This window comes from Scomber scombrus, chromosome 3, assembly GCF_963691925.1.
Source record: "Scomber scombrus chromosome 3, fScoSco1.1, whole genome shotgun sequence".
NCBI lineage: Eukaryota > Metazoa > Chordata > Actinopteri > Scombriformes > Scombridae > Scomber > Scomber scombrus.
The window spans coordinates 4,418,212-4,443,667 of NC_084972.1; the positions used below are offsets into that span (position 1 = coordinate 4,418,212).

The following is a 25,456-nucleotide window of genomic DNA, read 5'->3' on the forward strand; positions in this document are numbered from 1 at the left end:
CCCTAAATTTAAGTAGCTAATTGGAGCAGAACTGCAACAGAAACATGGCTGTGAGGAAGTGATATGCCACCTTCCATTACCAATATAATAACCCTGTTTCATCATTGGCACATTGCCTTTGCCTTTGTAGCCAAGATGTCTTGTAAAGCTGGCTGCAGTTGAAAATGCGACTAAGATACTTTTAAAACTCCAAACAGAAGGACGTTTCTGTTCCAGAACACAGTGCAAGTCAGAAAGTGAGTTTTAAAAGCTGGAACTCCCTGTACCCTGCCAAGTATTTGAGCCATTGCTATTCATCAGCTGTCCTTCCAAATACAACAAGAAGTATAGTGGTCATTCATACAACATTAATCCTGCCATGCTTAAAGTTCATGTTGGTTTCATGTTGGTTGCATTTCTTATTCTTATAACTTATTTAATGTGTTTGATTTCACAAAACTTTGCTTCAGATTGGACCAAGTCATACAATATGAACATGGAAATGGAATTATATGGAATATTTACTGTTTTTAGGGAGTCTGAAGTCTCTTTTAGTAGTGATTGTAAAGATTTGGACAACCTGAAAGGAGTGGAATCAGAGTAGAGGTTTCTGACACAACTTAACCTACTTCCAAGGTGCATGGAGAAGGGACAAAAGTCTAAAAAGGTCAAAGCTCCAGCAGCAGTTGTAGTATACTGAACAACTTGACCAGGGGTTTCAGCTTTCGGCCTTCACCAGGGTCATCATAAAACACATTGCAAATAGCATTTAGAAGTAATCAGTTATGTGCGTCCACATATGTATCAGCCAAAGGGGTATCTGCCAAGGTGGGTTAGGTATATGGTCTTGTGACTTCATGCCAACCCTTATCTTAGACAGGCTGGAGAGTAAGGTGAGTATCCAATAAGAGACATGGATGACACCATATTTGGTCCATAAACCTGAAAAGTGCAATTAAAGAGGTAGTTCATGAGATAGTACAGAAGTGGCTTGAATCTAAAATGTGCCTTTTTAATGTGGCATACTTAAATTCCATGTATACTTACACACACATATACATGTATAAAAGTGTTGAATTGGGGAAGAGTTAGAAGAGCTAAAAGATACAACACAGAACCTCTTTTAGATTCCATGTGGTTTAATGTTTCTGGGCAGTGTAGTCTGGCATCATTATTGTCACACATTGTGGGTTTCCAGGGATGCTGCAGAGAGCCCGTCCCTGCTACCCTCCCTATAGCACTTGTCCTCTTTGACTGTGATGTATTGCCAAGTGTGTAACAAGGTTAATTTCATTACCCCGTTTGGTTAAATAACTGCAGATGTAATTGACACAGGATTAGAAAAGACAATGACAACTTGGCTCAAGAAGACCTGCTGCACAGCAGCTAGCGGAAGCTTCTCTCCACCCAAAGGGACTTACACACTAGAGGGTAGCAGCACTTTAACAGAGATGGTATATGAGCAATTTTTTTTTTGGCTTTTTGCACTTTTTGAAGCTAAATTTCATTTTCCTTGTACTGGCTTTATGTAGGCTCATAGGAAACTGACATGGCAATGGAAACCTAGCAAGGCACTTTAGTTCTTACACCTTAGTCCTTACAAAAATCTTTGAAATTGCATGTTGAGACTTGTAATGTGAACTGTAATCTGCTTTTTTTACAAAGTGTCAAGGCATGAAGGTTTCTTGCAACCAGTGTATTGTGAGATGATTAAATTTGGATGCTGTGGGTTTCTTGAGGTCATGTAATGAAAACCACTTATTGTCAGGCTCATATCATTTAATTGGCTTGGCTGCAGCCCCCTGCCAGTTCATTACAGCATGCCGCTGCCTGGATAGCATTTGCCCATATTGCTAGCCAAGATTTCTGCCATTCTCTTTCCAGCTATTGGGAAATCTCCACATTTGCTCTGAGTGTGTGACTCTACGTACTTGGCTCCAAATCAAGTCACAACAATACTGTGTTTTTGAACTTTCTTCCATTTGGTTTTTTTGGTTTGAGTTTTATTTTAAACTGACGTCAGCAGAGAACAGAGTGTAGGTAATTTTCAGCCCAGATGAAATGTGTTTCCAGATGGAAGGTTAAGGCTCTGTAGAGAAGAGCTTGAGCAAGTGTGACGCATAATTCCCTGCAGCCACATTCATCTGTGATTATTAAAACTTTATACTTGATTGAAAAAGTCTGTGGGTCTAGAAAATGTTAATTATACTAATCCTTCCTATGATTGGACTGACAGCTGCTGGAGCCCAGTTGATTGTCATTTGCTATATATTATACTGGTACTGCGGCTTTTCTACAAGCGGACATTTCATTTCTCATCAGGTTTTTTTCCCGGCTCATTACAACTGGATGTATTGATTTGTGTGTTGAAGTAGAAGGCGGAAATGATTTCAACAAAGAACACAGTGATATTTTTGTCATTGTGGGAGCAGCTCTTCAGTGATTTAGCCTTTATTTGCTGGAATTCTCTCATATAGAAAATAAATAAATGTTTTCTTGTGGTCACTATGCATTGTAGTTCTTTGTTTTTTAAGGCTGGGATGAGGAACATAAGCAGTAATCACAGGAGATTACATAGAAATCAGATGTGTAGACCATTATGGATAATTTGAGTTTGTTACGACTTTGGTCATATTGTTTTTTACTTTTGGCCATGATTTTGTTAATAATCTTTTAATTCTGCTGTGCTTACAGCAATTACTGAGATGTGAGAATACGTCAACATAGTTACAAAGACGGGACGGTACACAAGCAGTTAGACTATCAAACCTTGTTGTTAGCTAAACTTATTTGGAAGATAAAGTAAAGGTAAATGGTAAAATTGTAATACAAATGGTCAGTGGTGAGTCACCATAACATTTTAGAGACCATTTTCCTGCTTTACCTTTGACATACTGTACCTACTGAACTTTTTGAGTGCACACACATTCCATTTTACCCCCAAATCTGGTTTTGATAACATGGGGTATGCTGTTTGTTTGTTAAAATGCCATTAAATCCTCTAACAGTTCATGCAGCCTTCTTCCCAGATGTCAACAATGACTGGCAGAAACTAAAACAGATGGACAAAATTACAAAATAAGACCAGAGTTGTAATAAAGGCAAAAATAGCAGTTTTCAGTGATAGATAACTAGAGCTGGGTATCGGTACTCCATACCTTTAAGGTACTCACCAAAATAAATCGATACCAAGTAGTATCGAAACGTCTCCCAAACGACTATTTGTATGGACTTGCTCACAGCCAATCAATGCAAGCGTTCTTCGATTTAATGCAACATGTGATTGGCCCACTGCCACAGCAGCTACAACACATCTATGGTGGCATTTTATGCAATTTAGTGCTTCCATTCATATGATGGGTATCGAATGAAGTACTCAATTGGTATCAGTATCACTTACGGGTATTTGGATGGGTACTGGTTTCGTAATTTTTTAAACAATATCCAGCCCTATAAATAACCCATTATACACTACCTTCATGTCATATGTCAATGTCAATAGACAAAGTTAGTAACTAGCTGGTAAAAATAGGGGGAATTTTGTTAAAGAGAAATTTGGAGGTCAAAGCAGACTTAAAGGGGACCAGAAACATGACTAAATAAATGCTAATGTTAGTCCATTGGATTTGTTAATAAGCAATCGCTAACAAGTTGTCATATTGTAGGAAGGTCATACTATGTTCATTGTTGGACAATGTCAATTAATCAATTTAACATCTGCTGACCTTGAGCTAGCTGCTCATCTAGAATTGAGTGTTCTGTTGTCGCTATAGTGGCACATTACAACACTTATTGTATGACTTGTTGTTGGCAGCTGATTTATTAGCAGCTGACGTATACTCACTTGTTAATAAACCATATCAAACAACACCACTAGTCAGTTTAATTTGCGTCCATTAAAAAGCTTTAGCATGGTGGCTTGATCCCTCATTTTCCCTGCAATTAGTCAGGCGTTGTAGGCGTCGTCTGTCACATCCTGCACTTCCATTCTCTCTTACAGTTGGCCTTTTTTCATGCTTCATCTCTCAGTGTGAACAAAGAGGGTCATGCAAAGAAGAGCCATCCATCAGGAAGGAGGATACAGCAGGAATGTTGCTGTCAGTGACACAGTGTTGATTTCGGCCCGGGAGAAGCAGGTCCACAGGGCTTATTTCCTGTTTAGTCACATAGCCTTAAGAACCTCAGTCAGTGGAGGAATTGGCAAACTGGTCTCAGGAGTAATCTTGTCTGAGGCCTCTAACCTTTCCACTTTACAGGGTTGGCCCAAATAACAAAATCCCTGACATATTTTTTCATTCACCTTCAGTAGCATCAGTGCAGTTTTGGTTTTATTTATCCAGGTTTTGAAATATATCCCCAAAATGTCTATGTCTACCACCTTACAATGGAGATGATTATAACATTTAACAATTTCTTTCAAAAGCAACAACAGCATCTATTCCTATCTAACCTCTATTTATATCCACATTAATTTTGCTGCATTTTTCTGGAAATAAGGACACATCAAAATGTCAAAAACATCAAATGTCAATAAGTATGAACAAGTAAACGTGTTTTTCCCGAAAATATTGTTTTCCCCATTTGGAAATCAAGATGCCTTCAGAGTTAATCAATGTGCCCAGAACCACTTTATTTTATTACAGTTGGACAATCATTGTAATGCTCCCCAACACAGGAGAGGGAAGTGAGAGCCAAACCCCCTACTTATATAAAAATTCCTAATTTTACAGTTAATCTCTGGAGACTCTCTTGAGCATTCAGTATGTGCGGTAAATAAGTTATGCACTGTGATCTCCACCTATTCACAATATAATGCACGTGGTGCTGCTGCCATCAGTACCCAGCACTGATAACCTGGCTCAGCACTTCAGTACTAATGTGCCCTGTTCGGTAACTGGAGGCAAATTCTGGGGAAAGCTTGGCTATCTCATTTCCTCACACGATATCATTAACTGGGCTTTGTCAGGCCAGCGATTTCAATCTCCGAAACAGCGCCTGTGACTATCTCATCTTTGCCGGTTTTCAGTTAGTTTAAAGGAGGGGAGACTCATGTTCCTCCTTTCCCCTCCCGGTGCTGCTGACAGAGACTCTTACCACCACAGTCTTGTTGTTTACGATCTGCCATTGATTTAGTTTTTGACGAAGGACAGGTTAATCTTTCTCTTGGTCTCACGATGACAGTTTATGATTTCCTTTGGGCATGTCGTCTTGTTTTCAATCACTTCTTCTTTACCTTGCTCCCTCTGGTTTTCTACCCTCCCCCTCCCTTCCACCACTTCTCCGAATGTGCTCACTCTGCGTGTCACCTGAAAACAGTAGTGACAAAACAGAACATCTGAAGTTCAAAAGTGTCTCATCAAAGCAGCTTTGTACAGGCAGGGGACCATTATGCCATTAGTAAAGGATTTGCTATGCCTCGGTAGCTTTGTCTGGGAAAAACACAGCGTAGATGAAGGTGTCAAAGCGCTACCTCTGCTAGGCGTTTGTTTCACCCACCTCTACGGAGAGGAATTCAATACAGCTGATAGATCACTCTCATTAGTTGAGTATCGAGCACTTGGAGCCAAAAAGCTGACACTTTTCTGCTGAGGGGAGAGTGAGGAAAGACGAGACAAGACCCCTATTAGTTGGATGAGATGGGTTATGAAAGACCTGGGCATAATGAAGGAGTCTGTCAAACCTATTAAGGTTGGCTGGTTAGACTCTCTTGGCTGTTCCCCTTTGCTTTTCCACAGGAACTTGACGGACTTGAGACAGTTTGCTCTGGGTGTGTTTCGACGGCGTTCCTTTCAGTGATGGATGGAATTTTCCACCTTTGTTTTTCCAGTGAATTGAAAGGATCCGTTGGGTTATGTGACTACTGGGCTCTGACACGACATTCTTTGGAAGCCGCGGTGACCCACAGTCATGCTGGCATCTGTCATTACGCACACGCCTGGGCGCACATTTGCCCAAGGTTAAAGAACCAAATAGGTCATTTTTGCTTCGTTCAGCTTGTAATTTCCTATGTGTTTTTAATCTTCGGTTTTTATGCCAATTTCCCTCTAAATCAGCTGCACAGAGACAAAAATGCAGAAAAAGGCATCTGCCAACGCTTTGTTGATTTCATATAAAAAAAATGCTCTCAGCTAGATTAAGATTAGAGGGAAATGTGGAGCTGAGGGAAACAGGTTCCCTGCAATGTTTTGGTTTGATATAGGTTAAAACAGCTCGGAGGTATCAGAAGAATATTTTGACAGTGCCATGGTACAGCTAAAGTAGATCTTTTGCATAATTTCGACTGCTTGTAAATGAGTGTTACGCAGTGGATGTAGGGACTTGTGTGTGCTGGATTTCTGATGGTCTGCCTCTGATGGTTGCCTTTTCTGTATGCCGGCCGGTACAATTTAACTGTCCTAGACCTACTGGTGTGGAAAAGCAAAGAAGGCAGTTTCACTAGTTTAATTGGCAGCTTAACTTTGCACAGAACTGTCTTCACTTATGTATGAGACAGATATTTAGCCAAATGTAATTTCATGCTGTCCGTGCAGTTTCATCTCTCTTTTTTGGCTTGCTCAGAAGTGCATAATCATGATGTTCACTTTGGGATGTACAAAGGTTCCTATCATCAGGGCAAATATGCAGACTACCCAAAAAAATGCCATCTGTTTTGTTTAAGGCAGACAGTACAACACTTTTATTTCCCTACATCTCCTGATCGATATCTTTGTCATTCACAGATCTGAAAGCGGAAGTTGGAGAGGTATCAGGTATGCCCAAAGTTTTCCACACACGCTCTCAGTCACACCTCATCTGACAAAATCTCATCTGCTTTCTCTGGAATATATCTGGACTTGGACTGCTGTGCACCCTCACCTGTCACCACCACCCTATCCAGATAAGATTATTGTTTTGCTCCAGGAAGCGGCAAGATCGTACCTTTGCAGTGTCTCCTCTCTGATTCGCATCTTTGCTTGATAGATTCTTCTTTCAGCACTGTCAAGCAGTGAGTCTTTTATTGTAGTCATGGTGAACTGACTCTTTACCGCTCACATTATATGATTTAAAATATGAGAGGTAATCTTGATAAGCTGAGACAAGATAGCGTGGAGGGTCATTAAAGCTTAAACTTGTTGCCTCTCAATGAGATAACAGGGGTGTTACTAAGAGATGCCATGCATTGTTAGCTGCACATAGTGTTGAGTAGAGATAGATAGTAGTTACACTGCGTAGCTATACATATACAACTCCTGATCCTCAATACCCATATGTGATTGAACAAACCACAGTCATTAATATGCTGGGAAGACTTTCTGCAAGATTTTGGAACATGGCTTCAGGGATTTGTGCTGATTCAGAGGTGAAGCACTGATGTTGGGTGATAAGTATGTTAACAGCCGGGTTGTTTATAATCTTCAACTCTTGGTCCCATTTTCATATAGAGTAGTTGTGTTTTACATAGTTGGAGGTTGTTATGCTTACAGTGTTAAGGACACAGCAACCAAAAGGAACAATAAGAGTAGTATTTTTATGGTTATTATTATTATTTTTTCTATTTCATACTTACTTGTTTTTAATTTAACTTGTGAATTTTAATATAGGTAGAGGCTCTGTATAAGTCCTTTTGGGTTTCTTCCCGCTACCTTGCACCTTTCTTTTGTTGTTATTTCTTTATCTTTTTCTTTTTGTCTTATTATTGTGCAAAACAAAAACTTCAAACTTCTAGTAGTAGTAATAAAATCCTAACAATGATTCATACTTTGGACAAAAGCACCTGCCAAATGAATGGAATGTGGATGGATCGATTGGACAGGAATGATAGGAAGCCTTTTATTCCTCCTGCCTCCTTGTTTCATTTTAAATGAATAGACAGAATGACAAGCAGGAAAAGAGTATCATTACACTGATAGGTGTATATATGAGATGTCTCAATGTCTTGTGCCTCGTATTCAGACTGTCCACAGCTAATGTAGCTGAATTATATTCCTGCAAAGTAAAACCATCTCTGGTATCTTAACAGTCATTATGTTCCTGTCCACACTGCCTATCTGTCAGTTTTCACGTGCTTTGCGGATCTGCATGAAGGTGTGTTTCATATTATTTAAATTTGAAATGCACTGCATCTCTGGAGGAAGTTTGCATAAACTCCTTAATGCATCTTGATACATTTACACCTGGATTCATTGTTTGTTTTATCTGATTCCAGTCCAATCATCCAGGTGTTAATGACAGGCAGGACAATTCCAGAGATATATTCATGGGCTGGCAAGATGGTGGCATGGAGACTTTAAGAGAAGGCATATATGTATGCTAATTTATTCTGCTGATTGTGTTTGGAAAGCCCCCAAATGAAAATATTTTAACTCAAAAACATCACAATATTGTAGCATATGAGTAAAGTGTTGAATAGGAATATTATAAGTTGGCATTAGACTTCATTAAATTGGTTCATCCAATGTTGCCAAGAATCCATGATATCTAGTGTTTATCCAGTAATGCTGATTAAATGGCAAAAGTTCTTTTTTTTATGTTTTTCAAGTGCAAACTCTTAGGTAGTGCTGTGTAACATAATCTTTAAAAGTAACTGGTTACATTACAACATTACTGCCTAAGTAACTCATTACGTACTTTTACATTACCAATACAGTAGACAGTTCTTCAATTTGTTGTTGTTTGTTGTTGTTATTACCAATATCATTGTGTGGAGAGACTATCATTAACGTAATGTTATGAATATGATTGATTAAATGGAGGTGTGAGGCAAAAATTCAGAGATAAAACAACATTGTCTTCTACCGTTCATCTGCCTCCACAGCAGAGAAACAGATGAATAAATGTCGGGAGCAGATTACTGAAGGCCAGAACATGAATATCAGCTTGAACAAAGAAAAGTCTTGGGAGTTTCATTCACCAGAAACTTAAAAGACAAGGATATCTGATATATTAGCTAAAGTTTTCAGTAAAGTTTGTTATTGGGCCACTGCTTCTGTTCTTCCAATTCCTGTGGTGTCAATGAGCAGAAATATGGTCAGTGCCACTCTGCAACCCATCCTGTGGTCAGAGAGGGGATTACACTTGTTGTGATAATGATGCGAAACTAGGGTTGGGCGATGTCCAAGATTTGGACAATCAACGATGTTCAAAGTAGGGATGTCCCGATCCAGCTTTTTGCACTTCCGATCCGATACCGATATTGTAGCTTTTAGCATCGGCCGATACCGATACCGGCCGATCCAAGCATGTATTAAAGATTAAAGATATTTACTTATTTTGTTGTTATACTCATGTTGAAGAGGGTTTTACTCTTAAGAACAACTAGCCAACCTAATTAGGTTAGTTTGAATAATCCACAATGGTTGGTAATGAGAAGCTGACCTGTTTATTCTTAACAGGGTTAAATAAACACAAAATAGACAAAATAATAAATAGTCAATTAACCACACAAACTGAATTGGCATCAGTGCTCTGCTCTTGAACAACAAGAGTGTAAACCAAGGCTTAAAAAGCCATCAGTGCAAACAATATTGTAAACTGTATTAAAAAAGCAAAACACACAAAAAAGCTGAGTAGAAAATAAATAGTGGGATGCTGGACAGGTCGCTAGGTGTGCTGAAAAACGCGGACCGGATTTGGGGGGGAAAGCTGAAAAAAACCGGAATGGATTACCTACAGTGGTGCGCTGGAAAACACGGACCGGAGTTTTGAAAACAAACTGGATCGGGAGTCCGGATCGGGATTTTCCCGTGCAGGCCGATCCGGTATTGATATGCATTTTTTGCTAATATCGGCGGCCGATCCGATCCAAATATCGGATCGGGACATCCCTAGTTCAAAGCAAAACATTGTGATGGCCGATGGCATCGGCGGCGGCGGGGGCGGCACATCGCCGATCTAATAAGAGGCAACACAGAGCTTTGCTCTTGCACGCGCTGCATTTATAGTCACACAAACACACATGCACTGTCACTCTAGTGCGCGCTCTTGCTCGTTCACTCCAGATTCCGGGAGAATACGTCTAATTTGCGGGCGTCATGGAAACGCTATCAATATGCGGGAGACTGCTGCGCACGCGGGGGGGGGGGCGGCGGCACATCGCCGATGTGGTGTCCATCGGCGATGCAGGACAGCCATCACCTATGGACGATGCCATTGTCCATCGGACCAACCCTATGGGAAACTACTTATTTGAAAGTAGAACTAAGTAACTGACTACTTGAATTGAAAAACGAACGCATTATGTTACTTGTTACAACAAAAAGTAATCTGAGTAAGCGTGTTTTATAACACTTCATAATGCATTACCCCAATACAGCTCACAGGTACTAAGCTTTGGATGAACTGTTACTGCATTGCTAACTTGTGTGTTTTTTTGTTCTGGACTTGGAGCGAGTGATTTTAGTAATTAAGACATTTGTCTGCAGAATGAAGAGTTTCACAGATGTTGGTAGCTGCAGGCAATCCAGAGAAACTCATAAGCACCAGTGAATATTTGGGTGTAGTCAGGTTTAATCTGTCCCACACAAACAAACACAAGTTACTATTACTATTATTAAGTTATATTTACTGGGGCCAAGAGAAAAACTGCTGCAGGGACGGCTTGTGGCATCTGTCGGCATCTTTTGCTACATCCACTTGCACTTGGACATTGGAGTACATTGTAAATTTTGGATATGCCACAACTTTTCATATATTTTTGCATTACATTACCCAAAACTGGGGTGGCAGCTGGTGTGACAAGCCACTTTTTAGCGGTGGCAGCTACTATCCCTTTGCCACCCTAGTAGATTCACTCCTGATGCCAGGTAGACAGGGTTCTTAATGAATTTGGATACTTGTGGCCTGGATCCCTAAATACATTTCAATGTGCAAAAGTGTGAATGAGAGTTACAAGTGTCAGACAGACCCTGCAGGGCACGTTAGTTGTCAGGTGCTGCCGTTGGCTCTGAGTGCTTTCGACCACCTCCTGTGGCAGTGACACCGGGAGGCGCCCTGAGACAAAGTGAGATGTCAGAGAGGAGATGAATGGACAGCCCTTTCCTCAGAGACACTAAAGTTCAACACCGTAGACTTCCTTGTTCTTTCTAAGTCCATCAGCAGGCTGCAGAACATTGTGATCACAGTGATAGATGCTGTGACAGTGTGTGGCTGCAGGTCTCATAGCAGATGGAAGTGAACTCAAGAGCATGATAAATGAAAGGCCGGAGTTACACCAGTTGTATCAGTTTGCCGAAACATCAGCCAGATAATATGGTAGTTAGTATTTGACCATATACTGTGGTATTACTTTGTAAAGCGCTTTTTATTTGTCTGTTTTTTATATGTTTTGCTTATTGCTCTGTCAGTTGGTGTGCAGGGTTCACATACTTCTGCTAAAGGAGGAAAATGTATCTGTGCTCACCAGAAATCTGATTTTAATATGTGTACCTACCAGCAGGATTTGTGACATCTCAACTAGTTTGGAGCCAGTAAACAACTCCAGAATGGTTTTTTTATTGAGGTAGGAGGCATCTTGTATCAAGCAGTTTAACTTTTGGAATGAAAAACATTTGCCCATTCGTGGATAATGGATTTTTCAGTGTAGAAGGAGTAGATGTCATTTTTAGAAATTTTAACAAGGTGGGAAAAATATGTCAGATGCAATTTATTATTCCGAGCACAGTGTTTTTGCATGGGAGCTTTGAATATTCTCATAGGTTCAGTAGAGTTTCATCATCATCCATGTCATCCAATAGCTTTTTTCCTAACCATTAATTGGAATGATTATACCAAGAAAGTTAAGTATTTCTTTGCAACAGAGGCTGTATTTGTTCGAATCCATGAGGGTACTATAGGGATACAGTTTAATGTGTTATTTTGTGAGGCAGAATGAATGAAGCATACATAGCATACAAGCATCTGATAACACACATATGGTCTGATTTGTGCTGAAAGGAATAATATGAATCGCTGGCCTCAGAAGGTTTCTATAAAGCCGGTGTATTGATCTAACCAAGATATGTGCTCATTGAGGTATATTAGTGGCCATCCAGATGTGTATGTGATATTACATCCACCCAGCAGATACAGTTTGCAAGAGGCATAACTGTGAAGGCGCTCAGGCAGTGTGAAACCACAGTGAAAAGAAGATTTCATCAGCCTATGAAATGGGAAAGAATTGCAGGATTGAATTGTTGACAGACTAAAGCCTCTCGCTCTCTTTATCGGGTCAAGGATAAACTCTCATGAGCTTATGCTTTGGAGGGATTTTGAGGCTGTGTAACAGCATTGAGTTGCAATAGGAGACAGAACTTCATAGTGCAGAAGAAATGGAATTACCGCAGCTCTAAACAGTAGCCTCAGTTTACCAGAGGACATTGCTGGATTCTGAGGAGGGGGCGGCAGCTCAGCATGTTGAGGCTAATGGTAATCACTCTGAACTCCAAAGAGATGAGTGCTAGCTGTACTGTTCCACCACTGACCCCTTATGTGAGACACCTAGACTCAATTGTGTCCATGATGTCCTACTTAGAGCTCCTGGATAAGATCATTTCTACTGTAGTACAAAAAAGCAGCATGGTGTTTTGATGAGACTGTAGGACAGCATACTAATGACTCCAGAGTGGAGCTTCACTGTAGGGTATGTCACTCTGATGACAGGGAAGAGGTTTTTTTGTCGACAGGTCGCAGAAATTGGCAAGATTTCAAAATTAACCTGCCACTTCCTCTAGCCACAGTCTCTAGAGCAGGTTTCTAATATAGCCTGGCACAGTGATGGTCCTGCAGGAGGCCTGCCAAAGCATAGACGCCATGTTAAAATATTAACCAGCATGTGGATGGAGGTAATTTTCTACTCAGTTTGTTGATTTCGTCAGCAGATTAGATGTACGGTGAGAATCAATGGAAATGCTCAACAAAAACAAAGTTTTGATTTTTCTCTCTATATGCTGGGAAGTAATTTACCTCCACACCTGCATTTATTCACTTAGGGACAATTTCATTCATTTAATGGCTACTTACAGCACATATTTTTCATAAAAAATGCTCTGCCATGTTGGAAAGATGCCAATGAATCCAAGCATTAGATCTTAGTTAAGTCAACCAATAGCTTCAAGACCGTAGGAAGTTTGGGGTGGTAGATGGGGCTGCTGTAGCAAATTATATTACGTAGTATGTATCAGCAGAATAAAATTGTCAGGTTTTAATGACCATTCTGTACACTTACATTAATATAATTGGAAGTGACTCATCAGCTGGTAGCTAAGTAGTTGATGGATTAGTCTTTGATAATGAAGCAGCTGATCTCAAGCCGTACGATCAGACTTGATTGCAGTTTAGTTTCCCCGTCAACAGTCAGCCATGTGGCCATTTTTGCGGCCACTTGTGCTAAGCAGTTGGCAAGCTATATAAGAAGGTGGCATGGCCTTCTTAATCTTTGCTGCAAAGCTACGACTAGTCAACTATTCAGGGAAAACAGCTGGGCAGATGTTGGTGGTGACTTGGGACTGGAACCAATCAAACCAATCAACTAATGGAAGCTGGGAGTGCTTTGCCTGAATTAATGAAATGCCCCATTAAAGTATGGAGGTCAATTAACAGGTATTGATCAATTTCTATTGAGCTAATGGCAGTCCAACTTTTGAGATATTTGTAAGGTTTATGGATGTTACAGAAATGAATGGTAATTGTTTTAACTTAAGCACTCCTCATTTATGTCAGTGATGCCTCTCCAAGGCAGTGCGACAATAATACGCAGGGTCGTCAGTAATACACTTATAGGAGGAACCATATTTGCTGTGATTCAATGCAACATCATCCGGTGAGACACTGTGCTTGGCAATCAAATATGTGCGAGTACACATTGTTATTGGATTACTTTGTGATGTGAATGGTGTAATTCTGCTGATTGCCTCGAAGTCGTTAAGATGGAGGATAAAATTATTTTACTATGTTGACTTTCCAGAGATTCAAAATCTTGTTTCATTTGCAGTTTTTTGCTATCTGATAAGCCTCAAAACCCATGAATTAATTAGTTTTACTGGACTTGGTAGATTGTATTTAATAACCCAGAGGTACCTGCAGCAACACCACTGCACCAACGTAGCCCCTAGCATTTCTTTCTTTTTTTTTATGCATAGCTACTTGGCCTGATCACCTGCTACAGCACAAGCATTTCAGTTCTCTTTCCAACACTGCAAGTCTATTTCTACCACACTGCAAGGCTTTTCCTTTCCAAACAAACTGAATCTCTGGTCTGTTCAGCAGGTTTTTGCTGTGAAATCACTCAACAAGACGAATAGTTTCACATCATTTCTGTAATGCGATGTACAGAACGAGCACGCTCCTTATTCCTTCATTCTGCTGTTTACGCCGAGCTCCCCTTCCACGCCGCTTTCATGTCAGGCTCAACGAAAAAACTCCTGCTGCCTCTTCATGGCAATTTAATGAGAGCCCCGAGTAACAAAGTCTAATTTTGTTTGTTGCCTTTTGTTGAGAAGGTAAAATAGCAACGCTCACTAATAATGCATGTGAATATGACCCCTGCAGTCAAATGGTTTAGTATTCTGAGTGCTTCTACATGCTGAGGTTTAGGAATGGATTTGTATTCAAAGTTATCTCAGAGTTTTTCTGTAACAACAGTAATATACAGTGCACCCGCTTCTCAGCACCCTCTCATTGTTTTACCACATTGCAAAAGAAAAGAAAGAATCATTTTTTTGTCTTTTGTTTGCAGCACATTAACAGTAAAGCTACCCAGGTTGTGAGATACAGCTTACTTTTTTGTGGCTGTACCTGTTTAGTCCGGTCTAATATAGGAGAGATACAGCCTCTAATTTAAAACCTTGTATGTCCACTGCTGAAAGGTTATGGCTCAGTTGATAGAACTGTTTAAAGAGGCACTCATCTATATTTTCTTGTACTAACCATGGATGAAGTAACAGATGTGTATTCTGAGAGGTCGCTCATAGTGATGCACCCTCAGAGAATTATCACCAACTCTGCAATTCTACTCAGCTCTACTTTGACTCATAGCTGCCAGTGTGTTTCATCAGAACTGCTTGTCAAATGGTAGAATCATTACCATACCTCTCCAGTATTGAAAGCTTGGTCAGCTGTGCAGAGATGAGAAATGAGGCAGGGTTTGAACCTCCTTCTCTAGCTCTCTTTTCATTCACTATGGACGCCTTACAGGGGAAACATTGTCATTGACGTATTTACAAAATGTCACGTTTTCCTTCCTATGACAGCTGACTTTTCACTCCACCTTCGAATGTGGCTGTTTGGGACAACCATAAAAAAAAATGTATTTTCAAAGTCAGACAACACATAAAAAGGGTTAGTTAATGTTTTATTCTAGTATAACCCAGTTATTAGCCTGTTTTAGGTCACGGTTTTGTTTGTGCAATCTGCAGATTCAGCGCTCCTTTACTCCTTTACTGTGTTCTTAGCAGTAATTCTTAGCAGCAGGAGGCATCCGTTTCCAGATCTGATAAAGCCACTGTACGCTTGCTGTCCAGCACCACGTGGCAGACAGACAAAGTAAGTGACTAGCTGGTTATCATAGAGGAAACAGCTATTTCTGAATGGGGTAAAAACCAAAACAGACCAAAAAAAAAGAGAAAGAATTTTGGAGTCATGTTCTTTAAAGTGTCGGAAACACATTTCAAATTAACGTTGCTCTGTGCCTGCTGTATAAGTAAAGCAGTGAGTGGTTGCTAACAACTTTGATGCCTGATTGTGTTGTTTCAGCTTGTTTATGTGTCTCTAAGTGACCAAAAAAAGTCAGCTTTAAGGTCAGCATCAATGACAACCATTTTCAAGCCAATACATTACATACAGTATGTCTCCAAGTGGTGGAAAAGCCTCAATTTTGACAACCACAACTCAAAACCTTACACGGTAATCTAGAATAATTTTAGTAAGTAAAATGATTAAATATGATGGATGTGTCAAGACAATTAGGAGTTTTAACCTCTATTGTTAGAGAACACTGATTGGCCGAAGTGATAAAAGTGTTAAGGCCAGTGTTGGTCTAACCTTGGAGAAGGTTATACTTTCTGTGTCTCTGTGCGTGTGTGTGTGTGTTTGTGTACAAGTTGTGCACACATTGGCCTATCGGACAGTATCAGTGGTGTGTGTTTGAACCTCCTCCCCTGAATCCACATTGTTGTGTTCTGCAGTCTGTGTCCCATGGGTTCTTCTGGTGTTCCAGGTATGTCATTTAGCAGGTAAGCAGGGCTGTCAGCAGCTTTACCCTTAACCTCTCATTCCTCTCGTGGCCTCCTGCTATCTTCCTGTCCCTGGAGTGAGAGCTGAACTTGGCTTTAACCCATCAGCCCACCTCAAACTGATGTGCTGCATCCAGTTTTGAATCATTCCAGCTGTAATGTTGCTCCACTGGGAGAAATGCAGTGTTTTGTATGCTGACACTGCATTCTTAGAGAAGGAGCATACCAAGGTTAACTATGTTGTGGGCTAGCCAGTGGTTAAGTGCCTTCATGTGGTATGAACTGACACAACTGTTTAAGGAGATTTCCCAGGGCTAATAGAAAATAAGGTGTGTTTAGCTCAGCTCTTTTTCAGTGCTAATCAGGGTGATACAGACAAGAACAATGCATGATAGGAAGTTCTTACTTATAAAAGAAAGATCTCAATAAAAAGGCAGATTAATTATTAGATTCCTCAACTGTATGCATTTGCATAGTAATGAGGAAAAAATAGATTTTTATGAAGCAACCATAACTACTAGATGCTTGTAAGATACAAGGGTTATGTTAATAACATCCATGTGTTATGTGAAGAGAAACCAACTATGTAAACAGAAATGTTTGCAGTTCAGTTCAGTAATTAGCATAATGAAGGACATCATTAACACTGCTCTCTATGTTTAATATGGCTGAATATTAGCTGTATTCATCTATGTCTCCTCAAAATTACCTCATACACTACTAATCTATTTTAGCAAATGCATTTATTGACCCAATGAGGAGACTTTTGTATTGGGTGCATCTGTATTGTGTGTCTGTTCATACTAAATATATCTGAAAAACCTTCACTGTCATTAGTTTTTCCCCCCCCCCTGTACAGTAACCTAGCAACATTACACATATTTATATGGATACATGTAGGGGAAGCAGGACATGGACCCTTGTCTTTGTACCTGTCTACCTTGACCTCCTTCCTCTGACATCCCTCACAACTGATGCCACCAAGGCCAAACCCGCCAACTAGAGGGTGTTGCAGTTAAGGGTCAGAATGCAGTCGTTCAATAGAGCAACTGTATTAAAGCCATCCTCAGATGTATTAAACAAGGCCCATACTTGGTTTCCTTAGTAAGGTCAATATTGGCACTGATATCAAGAAGGTTTTCAGTTGGTTAATGACACACATTTCCAGTGTAAACAAATTAGAAGAATACAGATAACGTATTTTCTAAAGAGTGAGTAGCCTTATATCATGGCAAAGCAAGACCTCTTCATGGTCGGTATGGCTGCCTTAGTAACAGTTGGTCTTTATTTGTCTCCTCGGGAAGAGAAGATTACCTATCATGATCTCGCAACAGTCCAGAAACAAAAAAGGTGTAGCTTTACAAACATGCCTGACAGAGAAAGGAAGCATTAACGGCGACGGCTTTGCTGCATACGGTTTTGTTCAGCTCTCCCCTTCTGTATGTTAGCCTATCCTTCAGGAATTGCAGAGCCAGACGGGCCCACATTCCTGATTATGCTTATGTGTTACAAGGCCTGTGTTTGTTTTTCCATTCCTTGATCTGCTCCTGGGGGATAAGGAGATATAGGCCATGAACGCACTGTGAAGTGGTTTGTTTAGGCTGTCAGAACAAAGCCTGTAGTGGTGGTGGTTGCGGCAATGCACAGCGCTACGATGTGGCCCAATTGAACACAAAGCCTACCCTGTAATTCAGATCCCAGCACTCAGCACTCAAAGGCATGATAAACTGCAATAATTAATCGTGAGGTAGCCTTCTTTTCTTTTCTTTTTTTTCTTTTTTTTAGACAGGCCTCATTACATAGTGTGAGCCGGGCAGTGGGCACCATCAATGATTAAATCTTTGGACGGAAGCTTATAAATACAGTATCTCTCCCTCTAGACTCCACTGATGTGATGCTGATGAGAGAAATGAGATGGAGAGAACGATAAGGGGAGGAGCGCTACAGCAAAGCCGATTTCTAAAGGCTTCACACTAAAGCAGCAAAGGTTAATTGGATTCTGTCAATATGATATTGTCGGCAATGTTTCATTCTCTCAGATCACCACTTGTACTCCATTGTTTAATTTTTTTTCTTTGGAGAAAATAATGGTTTGGTCTTGTCATAATCAGTGCTGAATAACCTTATGAACCCATCAGGGCCTTATCATATTCACTCACTGATGCTGCAAGAGATTGTCATTCCTTGGTTTTTCTTAGAGTAACATAAGAGAATAACGTAATTCATAGATAATATGAAAAAAAACAGCTTGGGATATCCAACGTTTGACAACTGTGGCTCTTTCTTTGTAGAAAAATGTGAGTCATACCATGAGCAAGCATACTAACACAGTCTAAGACACAATGCAGCCCATCGAGCGAAAAGAGAGAGATTTGGATTTCGGCATTATATAAAGCAAAAGCGCTTAAACCCGCTTTTTGAGAAGTACAGTACACAGCAGACTCTGTTACATAACTGACGGAAGTACATGCTACTCATCCATCAGTAGGAATTAAAGAGGTGGGGGTGTTTTGTCCATGGAATTTGTGTCAACAGGAAAAAAAAAACTCTTCTCACACTCACAAGTTTAGCACTGTGTGTTGTAGCGAGGCTCACACACTCCCTGTGTTTGTGTTTTATCTCTTCCTGGTCTGAAAGCTGCTTTTGGTTTGCAATGAGCCCTGATAGAAGGTGCCAGAGTGGCTGCGGATCACCAGCGCAGGACTGTGTTTCCAGATGAACTGTTATAATGTGCTGGTTAAGAGAGGGAGTGTACACTATTGACTCTTCACCAACAACATCACGCCTGAATCCTGACCCCCCCCCCCCCCCCCCCCCCCCCCCCCCCTCAGGAAACCAAATGCAGAGGTTGTGTTTGTGCATGGTCAGTGAGGCTGAAGTGATACATGACCATGAAAGTAAATAACGTGCTGACCTGCGTATGTCCACTGCTCCTCAGTTAGGAACAAACCAGAGCCTGCAGGATAAGACAGCACATGCCATTTTAAACAAGTTTACTATAGGATAACAAGTTACACCAACATTTGTGGACACAGCAGAGTATTTGTTCACTGTCTCCAATGATCATATTCCAAAAGTGTCATATTGTATTACAATGCAAAGTATTGATTTGTGAAATTTTCAAAGATATTTCCATGGTTCTATTTCCTATCAGCGACTGATGTGGCAGAACAGTGATTCTGCTCCTGAAAAGACAGAGAGTCAATTATACACATTCAAACTGACAAAATCCCAACAAAAAGAGATGCCAGTGTTTGAGTGGTGCAATGTGTGCTAAGAACAAGATACGAAAGAAATCTATTTAATGTTACAAGAATTTTGATTTACAGCATAAAGAATTCCCAAATGATGCTACAATGAAAGTGATTTATGCCATGTTGACTAAGCTCATTAACAACGTATCAAATGACCAGTTTCAGGCAATAATGCATTACTTAGTAATGAGTAAACAGTAATGTGATCATTTCTATTTAATAATGAGAAGTGTAAGTAGTTTCAATTTTAAATTCAGTAATTACATAACAGTTGCTTATCCCAGTAAAACCCTTAACAGTTTGGGGATCAACTAATCTGCCCTCTTACCTATAGTAACCTGACGTTCCATTGTGTCTGGGAATGTCCTGGGTATCCCGACAAATATCTGTAAAACACCAAAATGTCCCGGTTTTCAACATTTATTACCAAACTGTCCTGGTATTTACCACAATTTAAAAAAATAATTATATTATACATGTTTTCGATGCTAACCATGTTCTATCCCACTCATTATTGCCTAACCCAATATAAAAACAGAAATAGTGTACCAATAGGGCTGGGTGTCGTTTAAAAAATGACGATACCAGTACCAATCTAAGTATCCTTAAAATGATACTGATACCAATTGAGTAATTCATTCTATACCCATAATGTCAATAGAAGCATTAAACTGCATAAAATGCCACCACTCCTCCACATCTAAATGATTTGATTTTTACATAAATGCATTTTGAACTATTGTGGCATTAAATCGAAGCGCGCGCGCATTGATTGACTGTGAGCAAGTCCATACAAATAATTTTCTAGCTCTGTGTAGCACATTTTATCTGCTCATGATGAAACCCCTTTCCTGACGAGCCCACTCTGTTCTAGCTCTGGGTGCAAAAAAGATCACCTGCAGGTATTGTTTGACGGTAGACGTTTTGATACTACTTGGTATCGATTTATTTTGGTCAATATCTTAAAGGTATCAAGTACAGATCAGCCAGCCATACAGATACTCATGTACCACATGTCTGAATTCTGTGTGTTTGTGTGTTAATCAATCAGTGTCATTGCTGAAGCTGTTGCTATCCTATGACACTTGTGGCTCTTTCTGACATCACCTGTCAGTATGTTTATCATTTAGCATCGTTTAGCTATCGTGCTGAAGAGAGTCTGTCTTTTTGACTGATGTGAAATACGAAAGTGTCAAACCACCAGAGAATTAGCACCCCACTCAGAGGCTAAACTTTTTAGCCTTTATTAGCAAATTGTTTTGTAGTTTAGCTAATTTTCTCAATTTTCACAGCATTTTTGTTCAGTCTACTGTCACAGTAGAAGAGAAAACAGCTTTTATGGAATAAATTTGCTTTGTAAGCTACCCTCCCTGCACCAAACAGCAGACGGACAATGTTAGCAATTAGCTTGTGAACAGAGTTGGGCAATTGACAGCTAATGAACCTCATATTACTCTCAGCAGTTGGCGGAAACTTAACCAGAGCTAAATGGCTGTGAACATCGGACTTAAATCCATAAGGTGAAGAGTAGCATAACCCCAACTGAATCCCGTCAGCTGAATAAAAATCAACAATTATTTGCTAACATCAACAAAACTTGATCTGGCAGTAATATACTTCATGTACTTTTATTTCCTTCGGGTTAAAAGCCACTCCATGTTTTTTAAAAATCAAAAGTGTAATTAAACAGGTACAGTCAAAAATATTGGCATTATTATTTCTTTTGTTTGCATTGGAACAACACAATAAAACAGAGAAAAAAAAGTCAAACGAAAATTATTGGCACCTTGTCAAAATTGTAAGAAATAATTGCATTTCAAGCATGTGATGCTCCTGTAATTTATATTTAAACCTGCCTGTGGCAAGTAAGAGGTGTGGGCAATATAGAAATCACACTTGCAATCAGTTAAAATGGAGAAAAGTTGACTTAACCTTTGTGTTGCGTGTCTGTGTGTACCACACTGAGCATGGAGAAAAGAAAGTAGAGCAAAGAGTTGTCTGATGATTTGAGAGCCAAAATTGTGGAAAAACATAGAAAATCTCAAGGCTAAAGTCCATCTCCAGAGATATGAGTGTTCCTGTCCACTGTGCGCAATGTCATCAAGATGTTTACAGCCCATCTCACTGTAGTCAACCTCCATGGACGTGAATGGAGGAGGAAAATATATGAAAAATTACAGTGAAGGATTGTTCGAATGGTGGATAAAGAACCTCAATCAACATCCAAACAAATCTAAGCTGAGCTGCAGGCACAGGGTACAACAGTGTCAGCTCGCACTATCCATCACCATCTGATTAAAAAGGGACGCTATGGTAGGAGACCCACGAGGACATCACTGCTGACACAAAGACATAAACAAGCCAGACTGGAGTTTGCCAAAACTTACATGACAAAGTCAAAATCCTTCTGGGAGAAGCTACTGTGGACAGATGAGAACAAAATAGAGTTTTTTGGTAAAGTACATCATGGTACAGTTTACAGAAAATGAAATGAGGCCTTCAAAGAAAAGATCACGGTCCCTTCGGTCAAACATGGTAGACGTTCACAGATGTTTTGGGGTTGTTTTGCTGCTTCTGGCACCGGATGCCTTGACTGTGTGAATGGCATCATGAAATCTGATGACTAGTAAAGAATTTTGGGGCACAACGTAATGCCCAGTGTCAGAAGGCAGCGTCTCTACCTGAGGTCAGAGGTCACGGGTCTTCCAGCAGGACAATGACCCAAAACAGACATCAAAAAACACTCAAAAATGGTTAAAGACAAAGTGCTGAAAAGGCCAACAATGAGTCCAGATGTGACACCCAGAGAACATCTGTGCAGAGATCTCAAAACAGCAGCTGGTAGAAGGCATCCTTCAAATCTGAAAGAAACTCATTCATGGTTACAGGAAGCGATTGATTTCAGTTATTTTTTCCACAGGGTGAGCCAAATATTAATTGAGGGTGCCAATAATTTTTTCCAGTTAATTTTTTGAGTTCTGTGTGGAATTGTATCAAGTTTGACTTTGTTTCTCTGTTTTTTTTTGTGTTGTTCCAATGCAAACAAAATAAATAAACATTTGAATATCAAAACATTTGTAATTGCAATAATTTCCTGGGAGAAGTGGTGTATTATCTGACAGAAGTGCAGGGGTGCCAGTTACGTCTTGTGTAGGAGAGCGTTGAACAGTCATAAACCAGCCTTTTCTTGATAAGAAAATGTGGTCTTCCCTAAATTAAAAAGATAATTTTCTTACAAGAGTACTGATATGGTTTGGTTAAGCAATGTTCAATGATTCAAGTTCAAGTTGAGTTCAGTAACCATACTTTTACTGTACTTTACAAATCTAAATGTAAGCTCATGGGTACTTTTATTGGTCCTCCTTGAGCTGTAGCAATGGGAATTTCCTAAGCAGACACGGTGTGCCTGTATCAACAATGACTCTGTAGTGTTTTCCATCGTATACACCATTATTAAACTCAATTAGTCCTTGAAACCACTTTGCCCGCCTTCTGACAGTTTATAAGTTTGGGGAGCCAGTGTGTTTAGAGATTGCCATTATGTAAGCAGAGAACCTGCACTCGAGTGATAACAGGAAGCTTATATGGCAGGCAGTGGGAAATCTCCATCCAGGACTTAACATCCATGGATGAGAGATTATTACTGGCAGCTCTGGGTCGCAAAAGAGCACAACCCATTTGCCCTTGGGGTATGTTTACCCAAATGGCATGCTGCTGTTAGAATTATATTTTATCAAGGGTCTCCCCCATCACAAGCTGTCCCATTGCACTGAATGCAAGGGTTTACCATTTTTTTAGAAAGCAACTAATTGAAATGTTTTGGTTTTTAGGTTTGTTATCTATCAGTGAAAATTCAGTATGTATAAAACATTTTTATATGGAGCTCTGTTTATAGACATATAGTTTGAATGAAGCGTCACTGTGATGCTACTAACAAAAATATCTTAACAAATTTATAAAGGCTTTGTATATTACTAAGTGTTGGAGATGAACATACCAATATTTCATACGGTGTCTCTTTCTGTCATGGCATGGTTCCAGCATTTGCCACTTGATATGTGTCTTGATGGTCCCTGATTACTGCAGCAATTTAAAAGTGGCTGTAATTTGAATGTGCTGTAATTTGGATGAGCAGTTGATTAAGGTTCAGCTGTTGATGTTAAAACCACTGCAAGTTTATTTCAGAAGATTCATGTTTCCCCTCACACTTCTCTGAAAAACCCTTCCCTTTAGACCTTTGACAGGAATATTTTATGTAGGTTAAAAGTAAAGAAATTAATGAATTTTTAATACAGCAGCAGCCCTGTTCATTTTTAGGGATAGCTGTGTACTCTCAAAAGTTTCCATTGAAATGCCTAAAACAAAACAGTGAACGAGGTAGAATGAAGTGAAAGAACATGAAATTAGTTGTGATGTATTTAAATAATATATAATATATAAAAAGCGGCTGTACTCAATGTTTAAATGATAACAATGTATTGAATGACAATGTATAAGAATTATCAGTGACTCTGCAGCTCCCCTTGGTTTTATGGAGCTTTTATAGTGAGTTTCAGCTCATTGTTTAGCTGTCCAGCTGCGACTTTGCTGTTTTAGTTCACTGTCAGCGCTCTCATAGCGTTGTTTTCCACCACAGCAGGCAGCTGTTTTCAGAGAAAAAGCTCTAAAAACCCATCGTAAACTACCTGCTCTGCGCCAAATGGCAAACAGTCACAGTTGCAGCTAGCTAGTGAACATAGTGGAGCATTTAGCAGCTTAAGAGCCAGATGTTTTTCTCAAAAGTTAGTAGAGAGAAAAAAGAGAGTGAATATGGACAGAAGCCCCTCTCTTAATTATTGATACTGTTGCTCCCTTATCCATCAACACAAAAGGTGATATGTGGTGTTCACAACTTGCTTTTGCTGCCCCCAAGTGGTCAAAAAAAGGTGATCAGTCGGGGGTTTAAAGCAGAAGATTGGTGATCATTTTCTTACAATCAACACATTTCATGAAAAAACCAAAAGCTACCATGAATTAAGCCTTTGAGCTAGCTTGTGAAAACTATATATTTGTGAGCCCTTTAGGATTTCTGTAGGAATGAATAAGGTTGGGGCCCAGAGCCACAGACAGATCAGGGAAGGATATTGCTGCTAAATATGTTTGTAATGACTCGTGTGAGTGTTAGTTCAATGAGAGATCAATAGAAAGTAAATAACAATCAGTGTGAAGACTTTTCATGAGCTTGGGTCCTCATGAAGATCAGAGATAGGACAGGATCCCCTGGAGTCTGGTTGTGGTGGTTTGGAGCCAACAGATGGAACTTTCAGTTGGGTCTCTCTGGACATCATGGAGGTCATGGTGGTAATGGGGAGGAGGAGGTTTGTGCAATAGTAAGTATGAAAGACAGAGTGGCAGAGTTTCAATGATATTTAACAGCGCTAATGGTATGACTGGCTAGTGGAATGCGGGCAGAAAGATCATTGGTCAGGTATGGTGACATCATAACTGATAATGGAGGGATTTTGACAGTATGGGAAAGTAGAAGTGAGGGAGAAATAGAACAGGCAAAAAGAACAACGTCCATCCATGATATTGTGAGGATAGGGATTTTCCTTATTGAATTTAGCCAAAGCTTAATATCCTTAGTAAGGTCATACACTGTCTGATTGTGAATTAGTCTCTATTGACGAGTTATTTAGATTCAGTTGATCTGCAGTGTGCACTACAACCTTATCATGCAGGTTGTGTACTATAACACAGCAGTGGCGCGTCAAGCAAAAATACATTTTATTCATGTAAAAGTATATTAGTACACTAGGGAACATTATTTTTTTCATGTTGCATTCAAACAGGGACAATTTGCACAAGGTATGCTCTTTGTGATATTAAAAATATGATGTAATTAAAAAAAAAACGTGATCCAGCATTTAGCCTGTACTCTCTTGATGAAACACAAAATGTACCTGGGGGTTCTTGGAGAGGTTAGCCAAAGTGCCAGTGCTTGTTGGTCAGAGCGTCTGATCACACTAAAACTGTAGCAATCCCCTCCAAAATCATCCC

The 25,456-nt window shown here is 39.9% G+C and overlaps 1 protein-coding gene across 1 annotated transcript in view; it reads left to right on the forward strand.

The window, feature by feature from the left end:
* Nucleotides 1–25,456, forward strand: part of LOC133978200 (uncharacterized) — an 88,333-nt gene that overhangs the window by 40,896 nt on the left and 21,981 nt on the right. The window contains exon 2 of the mRNA XM_062416580.1: nucleotides 6,699–6,728. Within this exon, the coding sequence (XP_062272564.1) occupies nucleotides 6,699–6,728 (30 nt within the window). The remainder of the gene's footprint in view (nucleotides 1–6,698; nucleotides 6,729–25,456) is intronic.